This window comes from Apis cerana, linkage group LG12, assembly GCF_029169275.1.
Source record: "Apis cerana isolate GH-2021 linkage group LG12, AcerK_1.0, whole genome shotgun sequence".
Classification (NCBI taxonomy): domain Eukaryota; kingdom Metazoa; phylum Arthropoda; class Insecta; order Hymenoptera; family Apidae; genus Apis; species Apis cerana.
The window spans coordinates 6,998,950-7,020,789 of NC_083863.1; the positions used below are offsets into that span (position 1 = coordinate 6,998,950).

The 21,840-nt window shown below is 33.0% G+C and overlaps 1 protein-coding gene across 6 annotated transcripts in view; it reads right to left on the reverse strand.

Annotated features, from left to right (window-relative positions):
• Nucleotides 1-14,956: 14,956 nt before the first annotated feature.
• LOC108004235 (platelet binding protein GspB-like) overlaps nt 14,957-21,840 on the reverse strand; it is a 166,048-nt gene continuing 159,164 nt past the window's right edge. For all 6 annotated transcript variants that reach the window (XM_062082806.1, XM_062082809.1, XM_062082808.1 and 3 more), the window contains 2 exons: nt 17,610-17,850; nt 14,957-17,198 (listed from right to left, as the gene is read on the reverse strand). In XM_062082806.1, coding sequence (XP_061938790.1) covers nt 16,951-17,198; nt 17,610-17,850 — 489 coding nt within the window. In that variant the 3' untranslated portion in view covers nt 14,957-16,950. The remainder of the gene's footprint in view (nt 17,199-17,609; nt 17,851-21,840) is intronic.

Sequence of the window (21,840 nt, forward strand, 5' to 3'; positions counted from 1 at the left end):
TTCCGACTTTTTAACAGGAGAATATGATGTGTAAAGAGGTGGCACTAAAAATTTTAACAGAGGGCCAATTCTTAAAGTTTCTTAAAATTTCTCGCCCAAATTTCCGACTTTAACAGGAGAATATGATGTGTAAAGAGGTGGCACTAAAAATTTTAACAGAGGGCCAATTCTTAAAGTTTCTTAAAATTTCTCGCCCAAATTTCCGACTTTTTAACAGGAGAATATGATGTGTAAAGAGGTGGCACTAAAAATTTTAACAGAGGGCCAATTCTTAAAGTTTCTTAAAATTTCTCGCCCAAATTTCCGACTTTTTAACAGGAGAATATGATGTGTAAAGAGGTGGCACTAAAAATTTTAACAGAGGGCCAATTCTTAAAGTTTCTTAAAATTTCTCGCCCAAATTTCCGACTTTTTAACAGGAGAATATGATGTGTAAAGAGGTGGCACTAAAATTTTAACAGAGGGCCAATTCTTAAAGTTTCTTAAAATTTCTCGCCCAAATTTCCGACTTTTTAACAGGAGAATATGATGTGTAAAGAGGTGGCACTAAAAATTTTAACAGAGGGCCAATTCTTAAAGTTTCTTAAAATTTCTCGCCCAAATTTCCGACTTTTAACAGGAGAATATGATGTGTAAAGAGGTGGCACTAAAAATTTTAACAGAGGGCCAATTCTTAAAGTTTCTTAAAATTTCTCGCCCAAATTTCCGACTTTTAACAGGAGAATATGATGTGTAAAGAGGTGGCACTAAAAATTTTAACAGAGGGCCAATTCTTAAAGTTTCTTAAAATTTCTCGCCCAAATTTCCGACTTTTTAACAGGAGAATATGATGTGTAAAGAGGTGGCACTAAAAATTTTAACAGAGGGCCAATTCTTAAAGTTTCTTAAAATTTCTCGCCCAAATTTCCGACTTTTAACAGGAGAATATGATGTGTAAAGAGGTGGCACTAAAAATTTTAACAGAGGGCCAATTCTTAAAGTTTCTTAAAATTTCTCGCCCAAATTTCCGACTTTTTAACAGGAGAATATGATGTGTAAAGAGGTGGCACTAAAAATTTTAACAGAGGGCCAATTCTTAAAGTTTCTTAAAATTTCTCGCCCAAATTTCCGACTTTTTAACAGGAGAATATGATGTGTAAAGAGGTGGCACTAAAAATTTTAACAGAGGGCCAATTCTTAAAGTTTCTTAAAATTTCTCGCCCAAATTTCCGACTTTTTAACAGGAGAATATGATGTGTAAAGAGGTGGCACTAAAAATTTTAACAGAGGGCCAATTCTTAAAGTTTCTTAAAATTTCTCGCCCAAATTTCCGACTTTTTAACAGGAGAATATGATGTGTAAAGAGGTGGCACTAAAAATTTTAACAGAGGGCCAATTCTTAAAGTTTCTTAAAATTTCTCGCCCAAATTTCCGACTTTTTAACAGGAGAATATGATGTGTAAAGAGGTGGCACTAAAAATTTTAACAGAGGGCCAATTCTTAAAGTTTCTTAAAATTTCTCGCCCAAATTTCCGACTTTTTAACAGGAGAATATGATGTGTAAAGAGGTGGCACTAAAAATTTTAACAGAGGGCCAATTCTTAAAGTTTCTTAAAATTTCTCGCCCAAATTTCCGACTTTTAACAGGAGAATATGATGTGTAAAGAGGTGGCACTAAAAATTTTAACAGAGGGCCAATTTTAAAGTTTCTTAAAATTTCTCGCCCAAATTTTGACTTTTTAACAGGAGAATATGATGTGTAAAGAGGTGGCACTAAAAATTTTAACAGAGGGCCAATTCTTAAAGTTTCTTAAAATTTCTCGCCCAAATTTCCGACTTTTTAACAGGAGAATATGATGTGTAAAGAGGTGGCACTAAAAATTTTAACAGAGGGCCAATTCTTAAAGTTTCTTAAAATTTCTCGCCCAAATTTCCGACTTTTTAACAGGAGAATATGATGTGTAAAGAGGTGGCACTAAAATTTTAACAGAGGGCCAATTCTTAAAGTTTCTTAAAATTTCTCGCCCAAATTTGACTTTTTAACAGGAGAATATGATGTGTAAAGAGGTGGCACTAAAAATTTTAACAGAGGGCCAATTCTTAAAGTTTCTTAAAATTTCTCGCCCAAATTTCCGACTTTTTAACAGGAGAATATGATGTGTAAAGAGGTGGCACTAAAAATTTTAACAGAGGGCCAATTCTTAAAGTTTCTTAAAATTTCTCGCCCAAATTTCCGACTTTTAACAGGAGAATATGATGTGTAAAGAGGTGGCACTAAAAATTTTAACAGAGGGCCAATTCTTAAAGTTTCTTAAAATTTCTCGCCCAAATTTCCGACTTTTTAACAGGAGAATATGATGTGTAAAGAGGTGGCACTAAAAATTTTAACAGAGGGCCAATTCTTAAAGTTTCTTAAAATTTCTCGCCCAAATTTCCGACTTTTTAACAGGAGAATATGATGTGTAAAGAGGTGGCACTAAAAATTTTAACAGAGGGCCAATTCTTAAAGTTTCTTAAAATTTCTCGCCCAAATTTCCGACTTTTAACAGGAGAATATGATGTGTAAAGAGGTGGCACTAAAAATTTTAACAGAGGGCCAATTCTTAAAGTTTCTTAAAATTTCTCGCCCAAATTTCCGACTTTTTAACAGGAGAATATGATGTGTAAAGAGGTGGCACTAAAAATTTTAACAGAGGGCCAATTCTTAAAGTTTCTTAAAATTTCTCGCCCAAATTTCCGACTTTTTAACAGGAGAATATGATGTGTAAAGAGGTGGCACTAAAAATTTTAACAGAGGGCCAATTCTTAAAGTTTCTTAAAATTTCTCGCCCAAATTTCCGACTTTTTAACAGGAGAATATGATGTGTAAAGAGGTGGCACTAAAAATTTTAACAGAGGGCCAATTCTTAAAGTTTCTTAAAATTTCTCGCCCAAATTTCCGACTTTTAACAGGAGAATATGATGTGTAAAGAGGTGGCACTAAAAATTTTAACAGAGGGCCAATTCTTAAAGTTTCTTAAAATTTCTCGCCCAAATTTCCGACTTTTTAACAGGAGAATATGATGTGTAAAGAGGTGGCACTAAAAATTTTAACAGAGGGCCAATTCTTAAAGTTTCTTAAAATTTCTCGCCCAAATTTCCGACTTTTTAACAGGAGAATATGATGTGTAAAGAGGTGGCACTAAAAATTTTAACAGAGGGCCAATTCTTAAAGTTTCTTAAAATTTCTCGCCCAAATTTCCGACTTTTTAACAGGAGAATATGATGTGTAAAGAGGTGGCACTAAAAATTTTAACAGAGGGCCAATTCTTAAAGTTTCTTAAAATTTCTCGCCCAAATTTCCGACTTTTTAACAGGAGAATATGATGTGTAAAGAGGTGGCACTAAAAATTTTAACAGAGGGCCAATTCTTAAAGTTTCTTAAAATTTCTCGCCCAAATTTCCGACTTTTTAACAGGAGAATATGATGTGTAAAGAGGTGGCACTAAAAATTTTAACAGAGGGCCAATTCTTAAAGTTTCTTAAAATTTCTCGCCCAAATTTCCGACTTTTTAACAGGAGAATATGATGTGTAAAGAGGTGGCACTAAAAATTTTAACAGAGGGCCAATTCTTAAAGTTTCTTAAAATTTCTCGCCCAAATTTCCGACTTTTAACAGGAGAATATGATGTGTAAAGAGGTGGCACTAAAAATTTTAACAGAGGGCCAATTCTTAAAGTTTCTTAAAATTTCTCGCCCAAATTTCCGACTTTTTAACAGGAGAATATGATGTGTAAAGAGGTGGCACTAAAAATTTTAACAGAGGGCCAATTCTTAAAGTTTCTTAAAATTTCTCGCCCAAATTTCCGACTTTTTAACAGGAGAATATGATGTGTAAAGAGGTGGCACTAAAAATTTTAACAGAGGGCCAATTCTTAAAGTTTCTTAAAATTTCTCGCCCAAATTTCCGACTTTTTAACAGGAGAATATGATGTGTAAAGAGGTGGCACTAAAAATTTTAACAGAGGGCCAATTCTTAAAGTTTCTTAAAATTTCTCGCCCAAATTTCCGACTTTTTAACAGGAGAATATGATGTGTAAAGAGGTGGCACTAAAAATTTTAACAGAGGGCCAATTCTTAAAGTTTCTTAAAATTTCTCGCCCAAATTTCCGACTTTTAACAGGAGAATATGATGTGTAAAGAGGTGGCACTAAAAATTTTAACAGAGGGCCAATTCTTAAAGTTTCTTAAAATTTCTCGCCCAAATTTCCGACTTTTTAACAGGAGAATATGATGTGTAAAGAGGTGGCACTAAAAATTTTAACAGAGGGCCAATTCTTAAAGTTTCTTAAAATTTCTCGCCCAAATTTCCGACTTTTTAACAGGAGAATATGATGTGTAAAGAGGTGGCACTAAAAATTTTAACAGAGGGCCAATTCTTAAAGTTTCTTAAAATTTCTCGCCCAAATTTCCGACTTTTTAACAGGAGAATATGATGTGTAAAGAGGTGGCACTAAAAATTTTAACAGAGGGCCAATTCTTAAAGTTTCTTAAAATTTCTCGCCCAAATTTCCGACTTTTTAACAGGAGAATATGATGTGTAAAGAGGTGGCACTAAAAATTTTAACAGAGGGCCAATTCTTAAAGTTTCTTAAAATTTCTCGCCCAAATTTCCGACTTTTTAACAGGAGAATATGATGTGTAAAGAGGTGGCACTAAAATTTTAACAGAGGGCCAATTCTTAAAGGTTCTTAAAATTTCTCGCCCAAATTTCCGACTTTTAACAGGAGAATATGATGTGTAAAGAGGTGGCACTAAAAATTTTAACAGAGGGCCAATTCTTAAAGTTTCTTAAAATTTCTCGCCCAAATTTCCGACTTTTAACAGGAGAATATGATGTGTAAAGAGGTGGCACTAAAAATTTTAACAGAGGGCCAATTCTTAAAGTTTCTTAAAATTTCTCGCCCAAATTTCCGACTTTTTAACAGGAGAATATGATGTGTAAAGAGGTGGCACTAAAAATTTTAACAGAGGGCCAATTCTTAAAGTTTCTTAAAATTTCTCGCCCAAATTTCCGACTTTTAACAGGAGAATATGATGTGTAAAGAGGTGGCACTAAAAATTTTAACAGAGGGCCAATTCTTAAAGTTTCTTAAAATTTCTCGCCCAAATTTCCGACTTTTTAACAGGAGAATATGATGTGTAAAGAGGTGGCACTAAAAATTTTAACAGAGGGCCAATTCTTAAAGTTTCTTAAAATTTCTCGCCCAAATTTCCGACTTTTTAACAGGAGAATATGATGTGTAAAGAGGTGGCACTAAAAATTTTAACAGAGGGCCAATTCTTAAAGTTTCTTAAAATTTCTCGCCCAAATTTCCGACTTTTTAACAGGAGAATATGATGTGTAAAGAGGTGGCACTAAAAATTTTAACAGAGGGCCAATTCTTAAAGTTTCTTAAAATTTCTCGCCCAAATTTCCGACTTTTTAACAGGAGAATATGATGTGTAAAGAGGTGGCACTAAAAATTTTAACAGAGGGCCAATTCTTAAAGTTTCTTAAAATTTCTCGCCCAAATTTCCGACTTTTTAACAGGAGAATATGATGTGTAAAGAGGTGGCACTAAAAATTTTAACAGAGGGCCAATTCTTAAAGTTTCTTAAAATTTCTCGCCCAAATTTCCGACTTTTTAACAGGAGAATATGATGTGTAAAGAGGTGGCACTAAAAATTTTAACAGAGGGCCAATTCTTAAAGTTTCTTAAAATTTCTCGCCCAAATTTCCGACTTTTTAACAGGAGAATATGATGTGTAAAGAGGTGGCACTAAAAATTTTAACAGAGGGCCAATTCTTAAAGTTTCTTAAAATTTCTCGCCCAAATTTCCGACTTTTTAACAGGAGAATATGATGTGTAAAGAGGTGGCACTAAAAATTTTAACAGAGGGCCAATTCTTAAAGTTTCTTAAAATTTCTCGCCCAAATTTCCGACTTTTTAACAGGAGAATATGATGTGTAAAGAGGTGGCACTAAAAATTTTAACAGAGGGCCAATTCTTAAAGTTTCTTAAAATTTCTCGCCCAAATTTCCGACTTTTTAACAGGAGAATATGATGTGTAAAGAGGTGGCACTAAAAATTTTAACAGAGGGCCAATTCTTAAAGTTTCTTAAAATTTCTCGCCCAAATTTCCGACTTTTTAACAGGAGAATATGATGTGTAAAGAGGTGGCACTAAAAATTTTAACAGAGGGCCAATTCTTAAAGTTTCTTAAAATTTCTCGCCCAAATTTCCGACTTTTTAACAGGAGAATATGATGTGTAAAGAGGTGGCACTAAAAATTTTAACAGAGGGCCAATTCTTAAAGTTTCTTAAAATTTCTCGCCCAAATTTCCGACTTTTTAACAGGAGAATATGATGTGTAAAGAGGTGGCACTAAAAATTTTAACAGAGGGCCAATTCTTAAAGTTTCTTAAAATTTCTCGCCCAAATTTCCGACTTTTTAACAGGAGAATATGATGTGTAAAGAGGTGGCACTAAAAATTTTAACAGAGGGCCAATTCTTAAAGTTTCTTAAAATTTCTCGCCCAAATTTCCGACTTTTTAACAGGAGAATATGATGTGTAAAGAGGTGGCACTAAAAATTTTAACAGAGGGCCAATTCTTAAAGTTTCTTAAAATTTCTCGCCCAAATTTCCGACTTTTTAACAGGAGAATATGATGTGTAAAGAGGTGGCACTAAAAATTTTAACAGAGGGCCAATTCTTAAAGTTTCTTAAAATTTCTCGCCCAAATTTCCGACTTTTTAACAGGAGAATATGATGTGTAAAGAGGTGGCACTAAAAATTTTAACAGAGGGCCAATTTAAAGTTTCTTAAAATTTCTCGCCCAAATTTCCGACTTTTTAACAGGAGAATATGATGTGTAAAGAGGTGGCACTAAAAATTTTAACAGAGGGCCAATTCTTAAAGTTTCTTAAAATTTCTCGCCCAAATTTCCGACTTTTTAACAGGAGAATATGATGTGTAAAGAGGTGGCACTAAAAATTTTAACAGAGGGCCAATTCTTAAAGTTTCTTAAAATTTCTCGCCCAAATTTCCGACTTTTTAACAGGAGAATATGATGTGTAAAGAGGTGGCACTAAAAATTTTAACAGAGGGCCAATTCTTAAAGTTTCTTAAAATTTCTCGCCCAAATTTGACTTTTTAACAGGAGAATATGATGTGTAAAGAGGTGGCACTAAAAATTTTAACAGAGGGCCAATTCTTAAAGTTTCTTAAAATTTCTCGCCCAAATTTCCGACTTTTTAACAGGAGAATATGATGTGTAAAGAGGTGGCACTAAAAATTTTAACAGAGGGCCAATTCTTAAAGTTTCTTAAAATTTCTCGCCCAAATTTCCGACTTTTAACAGGAGAATATGATGTGTAAAGAGGTGGCACTAAAAATTTTAACAGAGGGCCAATTCTTAAAGTTTCTTAAAATTTCTCGCCCAAATTTCCGACTTTTTAACAGGAGAATATGATGTGTAAAGAGGTGGCACTAAAAATTTTAACAGAGGGCCAATTCTTAAAGTTTCTTAAAATTTCTCGCCCAAATTTCCGACTTTTTAACAGGAGAATATGATGTGTAAAGAGGTGGCACTAAAAATTTTAACAGAGGGCCAATTCTTAAAGTTTCTTAAAATTTCTCGCCCAAATTTCCGACTTTTAACAGGAGAATATGATGTGTAAAGAGGTGGCACTAAAAATTTTAACAGAGGGCCAATTCTTAAAGTTTCTTAAAATTTCTCGCCCAAATTTCCGACTTTTTAACAGGAGAATATGATGTGTAAAGAGGTGGCACTAAAAATTTTAACAGAGGGCCAATTCTTAAAGTTTCTTAAAATTTCTCGCCCAAATTTCCGACTTTTTAACAGGAGAATATGATGTGTAAAGAGGTGGCACTAAAAATTTTAACAGAGGGCCAATTCTTAAAGTTTCTTAAAATTTCTCGCCCAAATTTCCGACTTTTTAACAGGAGAATATGATGTGTAAAGAGGTGGCACTAAAAATTTTAACAGAGGGCCAATTCTTAAAGTTTCTTAAAATTTCTCGCCCAAATTTCCGACTTTTTAACAGGAGAATATGATGTGTAAAGAGGTGGCACTAAAAATTTTAACAGAGGGCCAATTCTTAAAGTTTCTTAAAATTTCTCGCCCAAATTTCCGACTTTTAACAGGAGAATATGATGTGTAAAGAGGTGGCACTAAAAATTTTAACAGAGGGCCAATTCTTAAAGTTTCTTAAAATTTCTCGCCCAAATTTCCGACTTTTTAACAGGAGAATATGATGTGTAAAGAGGTGGCACTAAAAATTTTAACAGAGGGCCAATTCTTAAAGTTTCTTAAAATTTCTCGCCCAAATTTCCGACTTTTTAACAGGAGAATATGATGTGTAAAGAGGTGGCACTAAAAATTTTAACAGAGGGCCAATTCTTAAAGTTTCTTAAAATTTCTCGCCCAAATTTCCGACTTTTTAACAGGAGAATATGATGTGTAAAGAGGTGGCACTAAAAATTTTAACAGAGGGCCAATTCTTAAAGTTTCTTAAAATTTCTCGCCCAAAGTTCCGACTTTTTAACAGGAGAATATGATGTGTAAAGAGGTGGCACTAAAATTTTAACAGAGGGCCAATTTTAAAGTTTCTTAAAATTTCTCGCCCAAATTTCCGACTTTTTAACAGGAGAATATGATGTGTAAAGAGGTGGCACTAAAAATTTTAACAGAGGGCCAATTCTTAAAGTTTCTTAAAATTTCTCGCCCAAATTTCCGACTTTTTAACAGGAGAATATGATGTGTAAAGAGGTGGCACTAAAAATTTTAACAGAGGGCCAATTCTTAAAGTTTCTTAAAATTTCTCGCCCAAATTTCCGACTTTTTAACAGGAGAATATGATGTGTAAAGAGGTGGCACTAAAAATTTTAACAGAGGGCCAATTCTTAAAGTTTCTTAAAATTTCTCGCCCAAATTTCCGACTTTTTAACAGGAGAATATGATGTGTAAAGAGGTGGCACTAAAAATTTTAACAGAGGGCCAATTCTTAAAGTTTCTTAAAATTTCTCGCCCAAATTTCCGACTTTTTAACAGGAGAATATGATGTGTAAAGAGGTGGCACTAAAAATTTTAACAGAGGGCCAATTCTTAAAGTTTCTTAAAATTTCTCGCCCAAATTTCCGACTTTTTAACAGGAGAATATGATGTGTAAAGAGGTGGCACTAAAAATTTTAACAGAGGGCCAATTCTTAAAGTTTCTTAAAATTTCTCGCCCAAATTTCCGACTTTTTAACAGGAGAATATGATGTGTAAAGAGGTGGCACTAAAAATTTTAACAGAGGGCCAATTCTTAAAGTTTCTAAAATTTCTCGCCCAAATTTCCGACTTTTAACAGGAGAATATGATGTGTAAAGAGGTGGCACTAAAAATTTTAACAGAGGGCCAATTCTTAAAGTTTCTTAAAATTTCTCGCCCAAATTTCCGACTTTTTAACAGGAGAATATGATGTGTAAAGAGGTGGCACTAAAAATTTTAACAGAGGGCCAATTCTTAAAGTTTCTTAAAATTTCTCGCCCAAATTTCCGACTTTTTAACAGGAGAATATGATGTGTAAAGAGGTGGCACTAAAAATTTTAACAGAGGGCCAATTCTTAAAGTTTCTTAAAATTTCTCGCCCAAATTTCCGACTTTTTAACAGGAGAATATGATGTGTAAAGAGGTGGCACTAAAAATTTTAACAGAGGGCCAATTCTTAAAGTTTCTTAAAATTTCTCGCCCAAATTTCCGACTTTTTAACAGGAGAATATGATGTGTAAAGAGGTGGCACTAAAAATTTTAACAGAGGGCCAATTCTTAAAGTTTCTTAAAATTTCTCGCCCAAATTTCCGACTTTTTAACAGGAGAATATGATGTGTAAAGAGGTGGCACTAAAAATTTTAACAGAGGGCCAATTCTTAAAGTTTCTTAAAATTTCTCGCCCAAATTTCCGACTTTTTAACAGGAGAATATGATGTGTAAAGAGGTGGCACTTATATTTTTTTTACCATTCAATTTTGTGATGTTTCTGCTTTAAATTTTCTATTTTTAGCAAAAGAATAATGTGATGAATTTTTCTTATAATAATTATGCGACAACTAGCTAATATTTCGATTTTTCATTTTGTGGACGCCTTAATGGTTTGTCGTTTTTGGTTTGAAATGTATAGGATTATTGGAAATTAGGATCATAGGAAATGATTAATAAATAGTCTTATAAGTTCTTTTATAATTTTATTTTATTCAATTTTATGTATTTACAATTCATATACATTTTGTTATTACATTTTATATATTTTATTTCACATCTTCTTGTTTTTCTGTTTTTTGTCTTTCATTTCTTCACTATGTATTCCCATTTTTTCGTTCGGAATTTTGGCACACAGAATTATAACCAGTACGCAGTTTTGTAAAGTTGTTTTCTATATTTTTCGCTTTTTAACAGGAAAATATGATAAGTAAGGAGGTAGTCCGCAGAATTATACGCAGGACGCTGTTTTATAAAGTTGTTTTCTATATTTTTCGCTTTTTAACAGGAGAATATAATAATTAAGCAGGTGGTCTGCAGAATTATACGCAGGACGCTGTTTTGTAAAGTTGTTGGCTATAGTTTTCGCTTTTTCACAGGACAATATGATAAGTAAGTGGGTGGCCCGCAGAATTACAGGCAGGACGCAGTTTTGTAAAATTGTTGGTTGTAGTTTCCTTTTTTCACAGGAGAATATGATAAATAAGTAGGTGGCCCGCAGAATTATACGTAGGACACAATTTTGTAAGGTTTTTGGCTTTTTTTAGCTTTTTGACATGAGAATATAATAAGTAATGATGTGGCACTTATAATTTTTTTAGGTTTTAATTTTGTGATGTTTCTAGTTTAAATTTTCTATTTTTAGCAAGAGAATAATGTGATGAGTTTTTCTTATAATAATCATGCAACATCTAACTAATATTTCGATTTTTCATTTAGTGGACACCAATTGATTGTCGTTTTTGGTTTGAAATGTATAGGATTATTGGAAATTAGGATCATAGGAAATGATTAATAAATAGTCTTATAAGTTCTTTTATAATTTTATTTTATTCAATTTTATGTATTTACAATTCATATACATTTTGTTATTACATTTTATATATTTTATTTCACATCTTCTTGTTTTTCTGTTTTTTGTCTTTCATTTCTTCACTATGTATTCCCATTTTTTCGTTCGGAATTTTGGCACACAGAATTATAACCAGTACGCAGTTTTGTAAAGTTGTTTTCTATATTTTTCGCTTTTTAACAGGAAAATATGATAAGTAAGGAGGTAGCCCGCAGAATTGTAGGCAGGATGCAGTTTTGTAAAGATGTTGGCTGTAGTTTTCGCTTTTTCACAAGAGAATATGATAAATAAGGAGGTGATCCGCAGAATTATACGCAGTTTTGTAAAGTTGTTGGCTATATTTTTCGCTTTTTCACAGGAGAATATGATAAGTAAGGAAGTAGCACTTATAATTTTTCTTAAGATTCAATTTTGTGATGTTTCTGACTTAAATTTTCTATTTTAGCAGGAGAATAATGTGATGAGTTTCTTTTATAATAGTTATGCAACTATTACTATCTGGCTAGGATTTCGATTTTTCATTTAGTGGACGCCATAATTGATTATCGTTTTTGATTTGGAATGTATAGGATTATGGGAAATTAGGAATATAGGAAATGATTAATAAATAGTCTTATAAATCCTTTTATAATTTTATTTTATTTCAATTATATGTATATACAATACGTATACATTTTATTGTTACATTTTATATATTTTATTTCACACATTCTTATTTTTCTGTTTTCTGTCTTTCATTTCTTCACTATGTATTCCCATTTTTTCGTTAGGAATTTTAGCACACAGAATTATACGTAGTACGCAGTTTTGTAATGTTGTTGGCTGTAGTTTTCTCTTTTTAACAGGAGAATATGATATAAGGTAAAGTGGTGGCCCGCCGAATTATAGGCAGGACGCAGTTTTGTAAAGTTGTTGGCTGTAGTTTTCGCTTTTTCACAGGAGAATATGATAAATAAGGAAGTGGCACTTATAATTTTTCTTAAGATTCAATTTTGTGATGTTTCTGACTTAAATTTTCTATTTTAGCAGAAGAATAATTTGATTTTCTTATAATAGTTATGCATCTGGCTAGGATTTCGATTTTTCATTTAGTGGACGCCATAATTGATTATCGTTTTTGATTTGGAATGTATAGGATTATGGGAAATTAGGAATATAGGAAATGATTAATAAATACTCTTATACATCTTTTTATAATTTTTATTTTATTTCAATTATATGTATATACAATACGTATACATTTTATTGTTACATTTTATATATTTTATTTCACACATTCTTGTTTTTCTGTTTTCTGTCTTTCATTTCTTCACTATTTATTCCCATTTTTTCATTGTGAATTTTCACTAAATTATCCAAAAGAACCAGGGATTACTATTGACAGCTTCAGCCAAAGATCTGTTGATTTTTTTGAAGCATTCTTGACATTATTTTGGTGAAGTGAAACGTGTTCGTTGTAAAAAATATAGGTTACCGGCTCATTAGTATTTCTGTAAAAGAAAAAGTAGCATTAATTAGTATAAGAATAATTAGTATAAGTATAAGAATTTTCAATTGGACACAAACGAAAGTGGAACGCATCTTTACGATTTTACTTTTAATTCATAAAATAAATAAAATTTTCTAATAGAAAATATCTGTTGATTGTTTGATCTTAAATTATAGATATAAATGATATTCTGTCCATAAATCTAAATTTCTTTATATACTTTCAAATTTAAATGAAAGTAATATGTCACTTTTAAGATAATTCTTAGATTTTAATCCATCATGAATAAATTTCTTCAAATTCAGCGTATATCTTATTTATTTCTTTTAAATTTTAAATCTATTAAATCTACTATTTTATACTTTACACAACAAATAAAATTTACACGAATTTTCCCATCAAAGTTAAATCTCATTCTTGATCGATCGTTGGACTACTCTTCACTGTAAACGAGTCTCGACGTTTTACGGCTGTTTCAAGATTTCCGGAATGCGATCCAATTTACGATAACGATCCTTATCCCGATTCCCGTGCAACGTAGAATATAGCCCTGAGGATCGAGGACAACTTTGCAGAACGTTCATATGCCGTCCACGCAATACTCGCTGACAGTTCTTGGGGATGATTGGAGACGTTTCACGATTCTTCTCCTGCGGTTTACATGCTTCCTTTGCGATCATTTTGCTTTCAATGATTTCTGTACTCGCCTCGAATATATTTCTATTTCGTTCTTGCTAAATTTAATTAAATTGGTTGAACGATGCGAACTTTAAATATTTTGTATTTATTGAAAAAATAGTTCATTATTACTTTCAATAATTTTTAAATGTATAAAGTTCTTCTTTTCCTTAATCGATTCTTGCGCTCTCTGTAAGGTTTGAATATAATTCATGATACATACGTATATATACTTTTGATTTTGTTACGGGACTTTTCAGAGGAAGGATATAAAATATATAAAAGTCGCTGATGAAGTTAAATTATGCAAATTTTACGAGAAGATCCCGTAATGGAATTGAATTTCACGAAATCCTGTTTTTTAGTCTTGGTTCTTGTTACGATAAGATTTTCATTGACCAAGAAAAGTTTGGGTTTAATCAAAATCTGTATATGATTTTATAATTCTTGAATAAATTTTAATGTTAATAAAAAAAATTTCGTTATTCAATCAAACCTTTTGATCTTTGTAAGAATTTATAATGCTTCAATGCTGAACTTATTATTTTCAATCATTACAAATCTTTTTTCCTTCGTTTCATTATTCGAGAAATACTTACGAAGAAGAAGATTTTGAAGTTATCCTTTAGAAAGTTGGATATCGTGGACGAGAGTAATTACTGTTCGAATTTGTGAATTAATACAGATAGACGAAAAAAAGAGACAGGTGAAAGTTTTAATAATGACAAGCATCAAATTGTAATAGATCTCTCCTTACAAATAAATAAATTATCGAAAAGTAGCAAAAAAAGTAAATAAATAAATGAAAAAAGAAATAAAAAAATAATCTCAAACGTAGAAATGTAATTTACACACGAGTAAATAACTTTGACTCCTGTTCTTCGTAAAACCACGTGCACCGTTTATTTTACGTTATAGATAAAAATAATCGTTTTCATTTTGAATAAAAAAAATTTCCAATATTAATATTTACGATAGATTTATCATGAATTAACCAACGATTGATAAATTGATTAAAATTGTTTGCTCAAAGTTATCAATTTACTTTTTACTATTTTCCATTCAGATAAGTATTTTCAATCAAACTCAAAGATGTATCGATGTGATGCGTTGGAATGCATTTATTTTTCTTGGAATGCGATGGAAGCAGGCTAATTAACACGGCGGAGTTAAGCGGTTGGCAATAATGGAGAAACAAGAAAACGAAGAGGATGATATCACCGTGACAATTCGTTCGTAAGTTTTCGCAATTAAATCGACGGGAGGCCGGGACTTTAATTGAGATCTGCATTCTCGGCCAATTATTCACGCACTTCTCGCGTGAAAAATGCAAAAACGTTCTATTAAAACACTTTCCTTCCCTTTTTCTTCGAGAATATGAAATTAAACGAAAGCTAATTTTAATTGCGTCTATCTACCTGCATCTCGACTCATCTTTCGTTCGTTTAAATTAAATTATTTATATTTTAATTAACAATCTTGATTTTGCCACGGCTCAAGTTGTTTATTATTTAAATATTTCTCTAGTTCATTAAGAGAGAAATCTTCGATTCGATGGAGAAAAAATTCTTCTCAAGAAAAAGTATTAAAAAAATAAATATTTCTATACTAAGAGATACAGGGAGGAAGAAATTTCTTGTGAAAGTGTAAGAAAGAAAAATAAAATTCATATGGGATTTACGACAACGTTTACTGACAAAAAAAAAACTTCTTATAATAATTGAGTTTACATACAATATTCTTGCATTTTTTTGGGGGGGGGCTGGGGTGTAACAAAGAACAATAGGCAAAAAAAAAAAAAAAGGTAGGAAAATAGTGTACGTGTATATACAATCGAATCGCAGAGCAACGTCTCGATAAAATCTAAAATAATAATTGCTTCTCTTCGATATTACGGAAGCGAGGTTGAAATTCTCGAAGAGAACTTTGAATCGACGTTGACGTAGAAAACTTAATAAAAATAATCAACCGCGAATGGTGGGGCTTTAATCGGTTTTTAATACGCATATAAAAAAAAACGAGAAAAAAAAGACACACGAAGATATCACAATCCAGAACAATAAATTTACACGTGCTTGAGGACCAATCGCCACCCCATACGCATCGAGAAAGACTAGAATGATTAAGAATATAACTCGACGATTGAAACTTTGTAAACGTTCGTGCTTAATAATGATACAATAATAATAATAATAATAATAATAATAATAATAATAATAATAATAATAATAATAATAATAATAATAACTATTGTTACAATAATCGATATAACTATGATGGAACGATAGAAAAAGATCGCATTTATTTTTTTCAAGATTTTTTTTTTGATCGATACGATGCGTTTGAAACATGAGTTTATATACAATGGAAAAGAAGTGAAAAATATATAATACACAACGATAAAACGATATACACCCTTGCTCAAAGTTTTAGAAAATTCATTATATTTCTTTCGATATTGAAATAAAGTAAATGTTAATTTAATTTTATACGAAATACCCTGCGACTTTTGAGCAAAAATGAAAATCGCTCGATTGATACATTGTCACTCGATTCATGTTTGATGCAATTGTGCAATTGATCGTTTATCGGAGCTTTTCTTCGAGCAATTTTTTTTATTACTCGTTAAATATATCTATGAGCAAACGATGTTTCTTTTTTTTTTGTTTCTACATTTTTTACAGCATGTTTTTTTAATTTACAATATTATTTTATATATCGATAAATCGTTAACTATTTAACGAAAAACACCGATAGGAACGAATCTTCGACGACTGGCGCATTGATTGAAGAAGGAGAGGAGATACATTACAAATAATACTAAACGAAATACTTAGAAAAGAATCTTAGATGTTTTCTCCTCGTTGGAAGAAAGAAACAGCGAAGAACGGCTCTTATCTTTAACTGTACATGTCATACGTTATTCTATTTTCATATTTGCATTGTTAGATCATTCGTTTTATCTTTTCAACGCCAAAACTATTCACACAACCACTCTGTCCTTTCTTGATTTTGCATCTCGTGCAAAATATTTTAATATTTAACTCGTCTTTCACGAATTTCATATTAGCACTTTTTCTTTGTATGCACCCATGTTAAAATATTTATTATTTCAAAGAACAGGGCATTGTCATAGTTCCAGAACTTTTACAAAAAGTTACAATATATAAAATCTACATATGCTCTCTCTCTCTCTTTCTCTCTCTTTCTCTCTGTCAGAAATTTCCTCGTTCCAAGTATAAAATCCTTATAGGAAAAAGAAAAAAAAAGAAAATTAGAACAGCATGGACGGATTCTTTAGTTCCAATTGTACAACAATTCTTTACAAATATTAATATCCCTCCCTATATGATACAAAGACCTATTCGTGTAAAGATTTTCATAATTGACTGCTTTTCCATTTCCCGGTCAAAGCGTGTAAAAAGATCGCGTTAAAAGAAACCTCATACATGAACAGAAACATCACGCCACTCGTACAATTATCGATTAAGTGTCAACACCTCATAAACGAATACGATTTCAAAAGTATCGAACGAGTTGTTTCAGCGAACATCGTTCAAATGTCCACTAATCGATATCGATGCAGATCCACGCGCGACGGTCTCGATGATCGTCGAAATAGAAAATAATTTCCAAAAGAATTTCGTTTGAATCGAAATGAATGCTCAATCGGTGCATTCGGATGCGAAACTCTCGAGGTCCACGTAATGTCCGTTCATATTGTCCTCGAGAAGCTGGGCCAGATCCCTTCTCAGCGTTTGGAATTCCGGCCTCCGGTCTGGATCGGCGTGCCAACACCGGGATATCACTCTGAACAACTCGCTTCGACAGTGCGAAGGCCTCTCCAGTCGATAACCGTTCTGCACGTTCCGCATCACTTCCCGTGCCGTCATGTCCGGGTACGGTGTCGAACCTGTAAACGAAGAATTTGTTCCTGTGTCAGCGACGAGGCTGATAACGAAATCGCGATTTGATACTTGAGAATATCGTAGCCAGGGAGATTCTATAACCTTTCCAACTGATATTGACATTCATTGAAGAATTGTAGAAATATGGAGGTGTCAGATTCCTCCTTTCTTTTTCTTTTTTTATCGTAAAGAAGATGGAAAGTCGCGAGTAGAAGTTAAAGATATCACAAATCTAAAAAGTTGTACAAGTTGAAAGTTGTTGGGGAAAGAAAGAAGAGAAAAAGAACTTTGAATCCATTATAATTTTTGAACAACATCTTTTAATTCTTCTTAATAATAATAAAGTAGGGATAAATTTCGTTATGAGAGAGATTGAAATAATCGATCATCGTATGTATATATATATATATGCATACCCAGGGTGACAATCTCCCACATCAAGATTCCAAAGCTCCACACGTCCGTTTTGGTGGTGAAGAGCGAGTAGATCAACGACTCGGGCGCCATCCACCTTATCGGCAACGCGTTTCTGCCATGTCTCGTCTCGATCACCTCTCCATCCCCGTCCGCGAATCTGGACATACCGAAGTCAGCGATCTTGCACAGCTTGTTGTGGTCCACGAGCACGTTCCTCGCGGCGAGATCGCGGTGGATGATCTGCAAAATCGAATAAAAACACACCGGCTCGATCAACATTCTTCTCCTCCGTACAAGCTAGTGACCGCAGGTGGATGTTCTGTTACGCAACCATCCAACCGTACCCCATCACGCGCATAGTGTCGAGTAACAGGACGCGTGAAATCGAATCCTCGCCAAGAAAAATTCTTGACCCTTTAAGATCGATTTATACCGATAAATTATACCAATTGAAGATCTACGTGAGAAGAGCGAGAAATTTGGTGAGGATAAGATGGAGATGCAAAGCAAACTCGATGAAACTATGCATCACTTGGATTAATATTATTGGATTAAATTTCTTAGATATGTATGAAAAACTGTTGCAATGTTTTCTTTAATATTGCGACAATCTTTGCGCCTTCTTAATTAATTAGATGTTAATTTCTATCTATGAAATTAACGGTAACATTTTTACTGAAAATGACGGCTTCGAATTTAATATCAATCTAGAGAGAGAGAGTTAATCAATCACGGTTAATCATCACTATCGATAATCGAAAGCAGACAATGTCCGAACGATTGGACTTTACGACACTCGGATTTCGCGTTGTTGCTTCGTAATACAGCAGCAGCGGACACGTTATTGCATATTATTTATCGCAGCAGTTGATTTATCGCGTGCTCGTCGTACTGTTATTCGCCGCGGAAGCCGGATTTGATTTATTTTACGTTCGAGCGTGGCCGTCGTACGCTTCGATTCGAAATTGTTCGCCGCGTGAAGTTTAATCGTTTTGGATAAGAATCGAGAATGATGTTCGAGCATTCGATCATTTGTTGCGATAAGTGTTATCATAGATTCAATTCTTCGAGAAACGTGGAAAAGAACGTTTGCACGGAAGTCGAGCAAGCGATTTTACTTTGGTGGGGACAAAGTCTTATTGGTTATTCACGGATCAATAGTATCTTTTTAATCTCAATTCGTGATAAGGTGATGATTCACGAACAAGAAACGCCAATTTCATTTCGTACGAAATTGAAAGCGTTTCTCGTTACTCTAATCATAATTAAAAAAATTCTTCCACGAAATGATTCCACCAGCCAATACCACCAGTTCGTAATTCTCGAAGAAAGATTATTTTTAAGGTGATAATAGGAGAAATAATCAATTCGCCAACCGAGAGATCCAAGGAATGGACCCGTTCAACCGTGGCCAATGCTAATGAACTTGCGGCTGCTCAATGTCAAGGCGGACTGGATGTACACTGAGCATCTCTGCTCTTACATTCCTTTAATGACTTCATCTTCTAGATTTATAGCGCGAGCGCGAAAAACTCGGACGCGACTCCATTTGTCGTCGTATCTGTGCGTTTTTGTTACGAGCAACGTTTCACGTCGGATGAAAAATGTATTTTCGCGACCAGGCTCGCGTAACATAAAATTATTTATCGTGCATCCTGGTGCTACCATGTCGTTGGTATTTATAAACGTGACGAGCAGCGGTGTCGCTCGTGTATGCTACTCGAACGTGATCTTTGAACCGAATGGAAATATTATTTATTATTGATAATATCCTGGATAATATAGCCATCGAGGTGTCGAAAATTGTAGCTGAGATGATGATAAATCCATTTTCGTTCTCTAATGGATCTCTCCTCTAATGGATTCGTTTCTTCGAACGATTGATGATGAACTGAATGATGATGATGATGAGTCTTACATTTTCGTTTTACAATTTTTTAGAAATCTAATTTCTGAAAAAAATTTCATAGTAGAGTGAGTACGGGTGAGTATCCCTGAGAACGAATATTCGTCAGAAGTTGATGTGTTGATGTATCGAAGAGTTAAATACATTATTATTGCAAAATACGAAAAGTGAAAGAAATAAAAAGAAAAAAGACATTGACATTCTGTACGGTTTAAGTCGCAATATTTTTATATACGTGTCGCACTGATAAATAATCTGAAACTGCTTGGACATCTTTATTGCCTATGCACTGTTATCTTTATTATGCTTGTAGAAAGAAACATTGTTTTTCCAGTTACAATGCTTTGTTTCAAAGAGCCAACTGTTCTCATATTTTTCTTTTCTCCTCCTCACCCAATATATAGCTTGCACGAATATAGTCGAAGGACGGCTTTATATAAAAATTACGACTTCCTCAAATATTTCCAAAAAATTAATTCAAAAAATTGCACAACTGCAAATTATATTTCGCGTGGAAATATCCATATTAATATTAATATTTAATATTTAATATTTAAAGATAAATATTTTATCGAGGATAACATCCGTATTTTAATTTGACAACTTAAACGACACTCGTGTAATTTAATGCATAAGCATCTTAAACCAATAAAGCTTCCGCTGTTTCGTGGCTTTAAATCATTTCATCTCGTTCGTGAATCGGCTATAGCTTCCACATTCAATTAAGGATTTGCTATGTATATCGGCCTTCACAGGAATTTCTACGAACTCGTATATATAATCTTTGATTGAAATCGAAATCCTGGCTGTATGGTTGCTGTTAAGTCGTTCTTCCAACTACCAACACCGGATACTGATTTCAATCGAAACTTCCTTCGATGCCTCGAGCATTCCACACCGTATCGATTTGTGGATCGTAACCGGTCGATGATGATGTTTAAATATTTTCTACTCTTTGCCTCTTTCGTCTCGCCGATTCTAATTGTAATCGATATTCAATAATTAATATTGTTCGTATTGTTCCCTTTTTTCCTTGTTTTTCTTCTTCAGAACAATAGGATTTTGAATCCTATTGTCGAAAACGAATGTTTCGTATGAAACGTTGCAAGAAATCTAGTAACGAATTAATTTTCGCGTCCCAAAAAGAAGTATATTTGAATTATTAAATAATTGTGTATACGTTCAATATTTTTTATTAAAAAAATTCAATTACTGAATCATATATCCATGAAAAAAAATAATTTACATTTCGTGATTCACGAATGTTTTAACTATATTTGTTATTCTAATTTTCTTCGGCAAAGAAAATCTTGGAGAGGGTTATAAGGGATAGATGACACGACAGAAGCACGAACCAGTCGAGCGAATTATGGAAATGAAGTAGATACGGATCAGGTACTTAGCTAGCTTATATAAATTAGCATATATACATATCAAACGTTAAATAAACCAGTTTCTCAAGAATTTTCATACTATGCAAAAACTCCCTCTTATAATCTCCGCTACATTCTTATTTTCCATCGCTGCACCTCCGTATCGTCTATAAAATATTTTACAATCCTCCTTCTTTTATTTTAATTTTCCAAATACTCGCTAATTTATTTATTATATGTAAAAAGAAAGAAAAAAAACCGCTTATTTCCATTGCAGGAAGCAATTGAAAAAATATTATCGAATCTTCGAATCGGAAGAATTTTATTCTCTTCCAAGGACAAGTGCATCGTTTATGGTTTATTTTTCACGAATATCGAATTACCGGCGTGTTAATCGTTTTTCGAGGAAAGCCACGCGAAATCTCCTGAAGTTAGCGGACGATCAATAATTATTCATCGGAAGGAAAACGAAACGTTGCATTCCGATATGGAGAACATCAAGATTCTTACTAACAAACATGTTTAAACACTTCATGAAACATTTTTCTTAAATTTCGATATCTTTTAAAGTATGTAATTTAAATTCTTATGTCCATTTTTTTTTTTTTTTACGTCATTGGATGTCGATATCCTTTTCTTTTTAATAATATAATGAAAAATTATGTTCGAACACGAGTTTGGTAAGGATACAAGTATGCGATAGACGAAAAAAATTTTACAGCCTCGACTTCGAAATTTTATTTGAAGGAAAAGATGTCCATTAAGTGTCGTCAGATGCATAAAAATATTTATTTTACGTTTCTAAAGCGAATCTGAAGCGTCAAGTGAAAGGTTACAACCATAAACGTGCTCGTGTCATTTCAAACGTGTCACATTATCATCCTCGAATTTTTCGCTTCGAAATATCGAAAATCGGCAATAAAAAATTCGATGACTATGGAAACTGCTTCA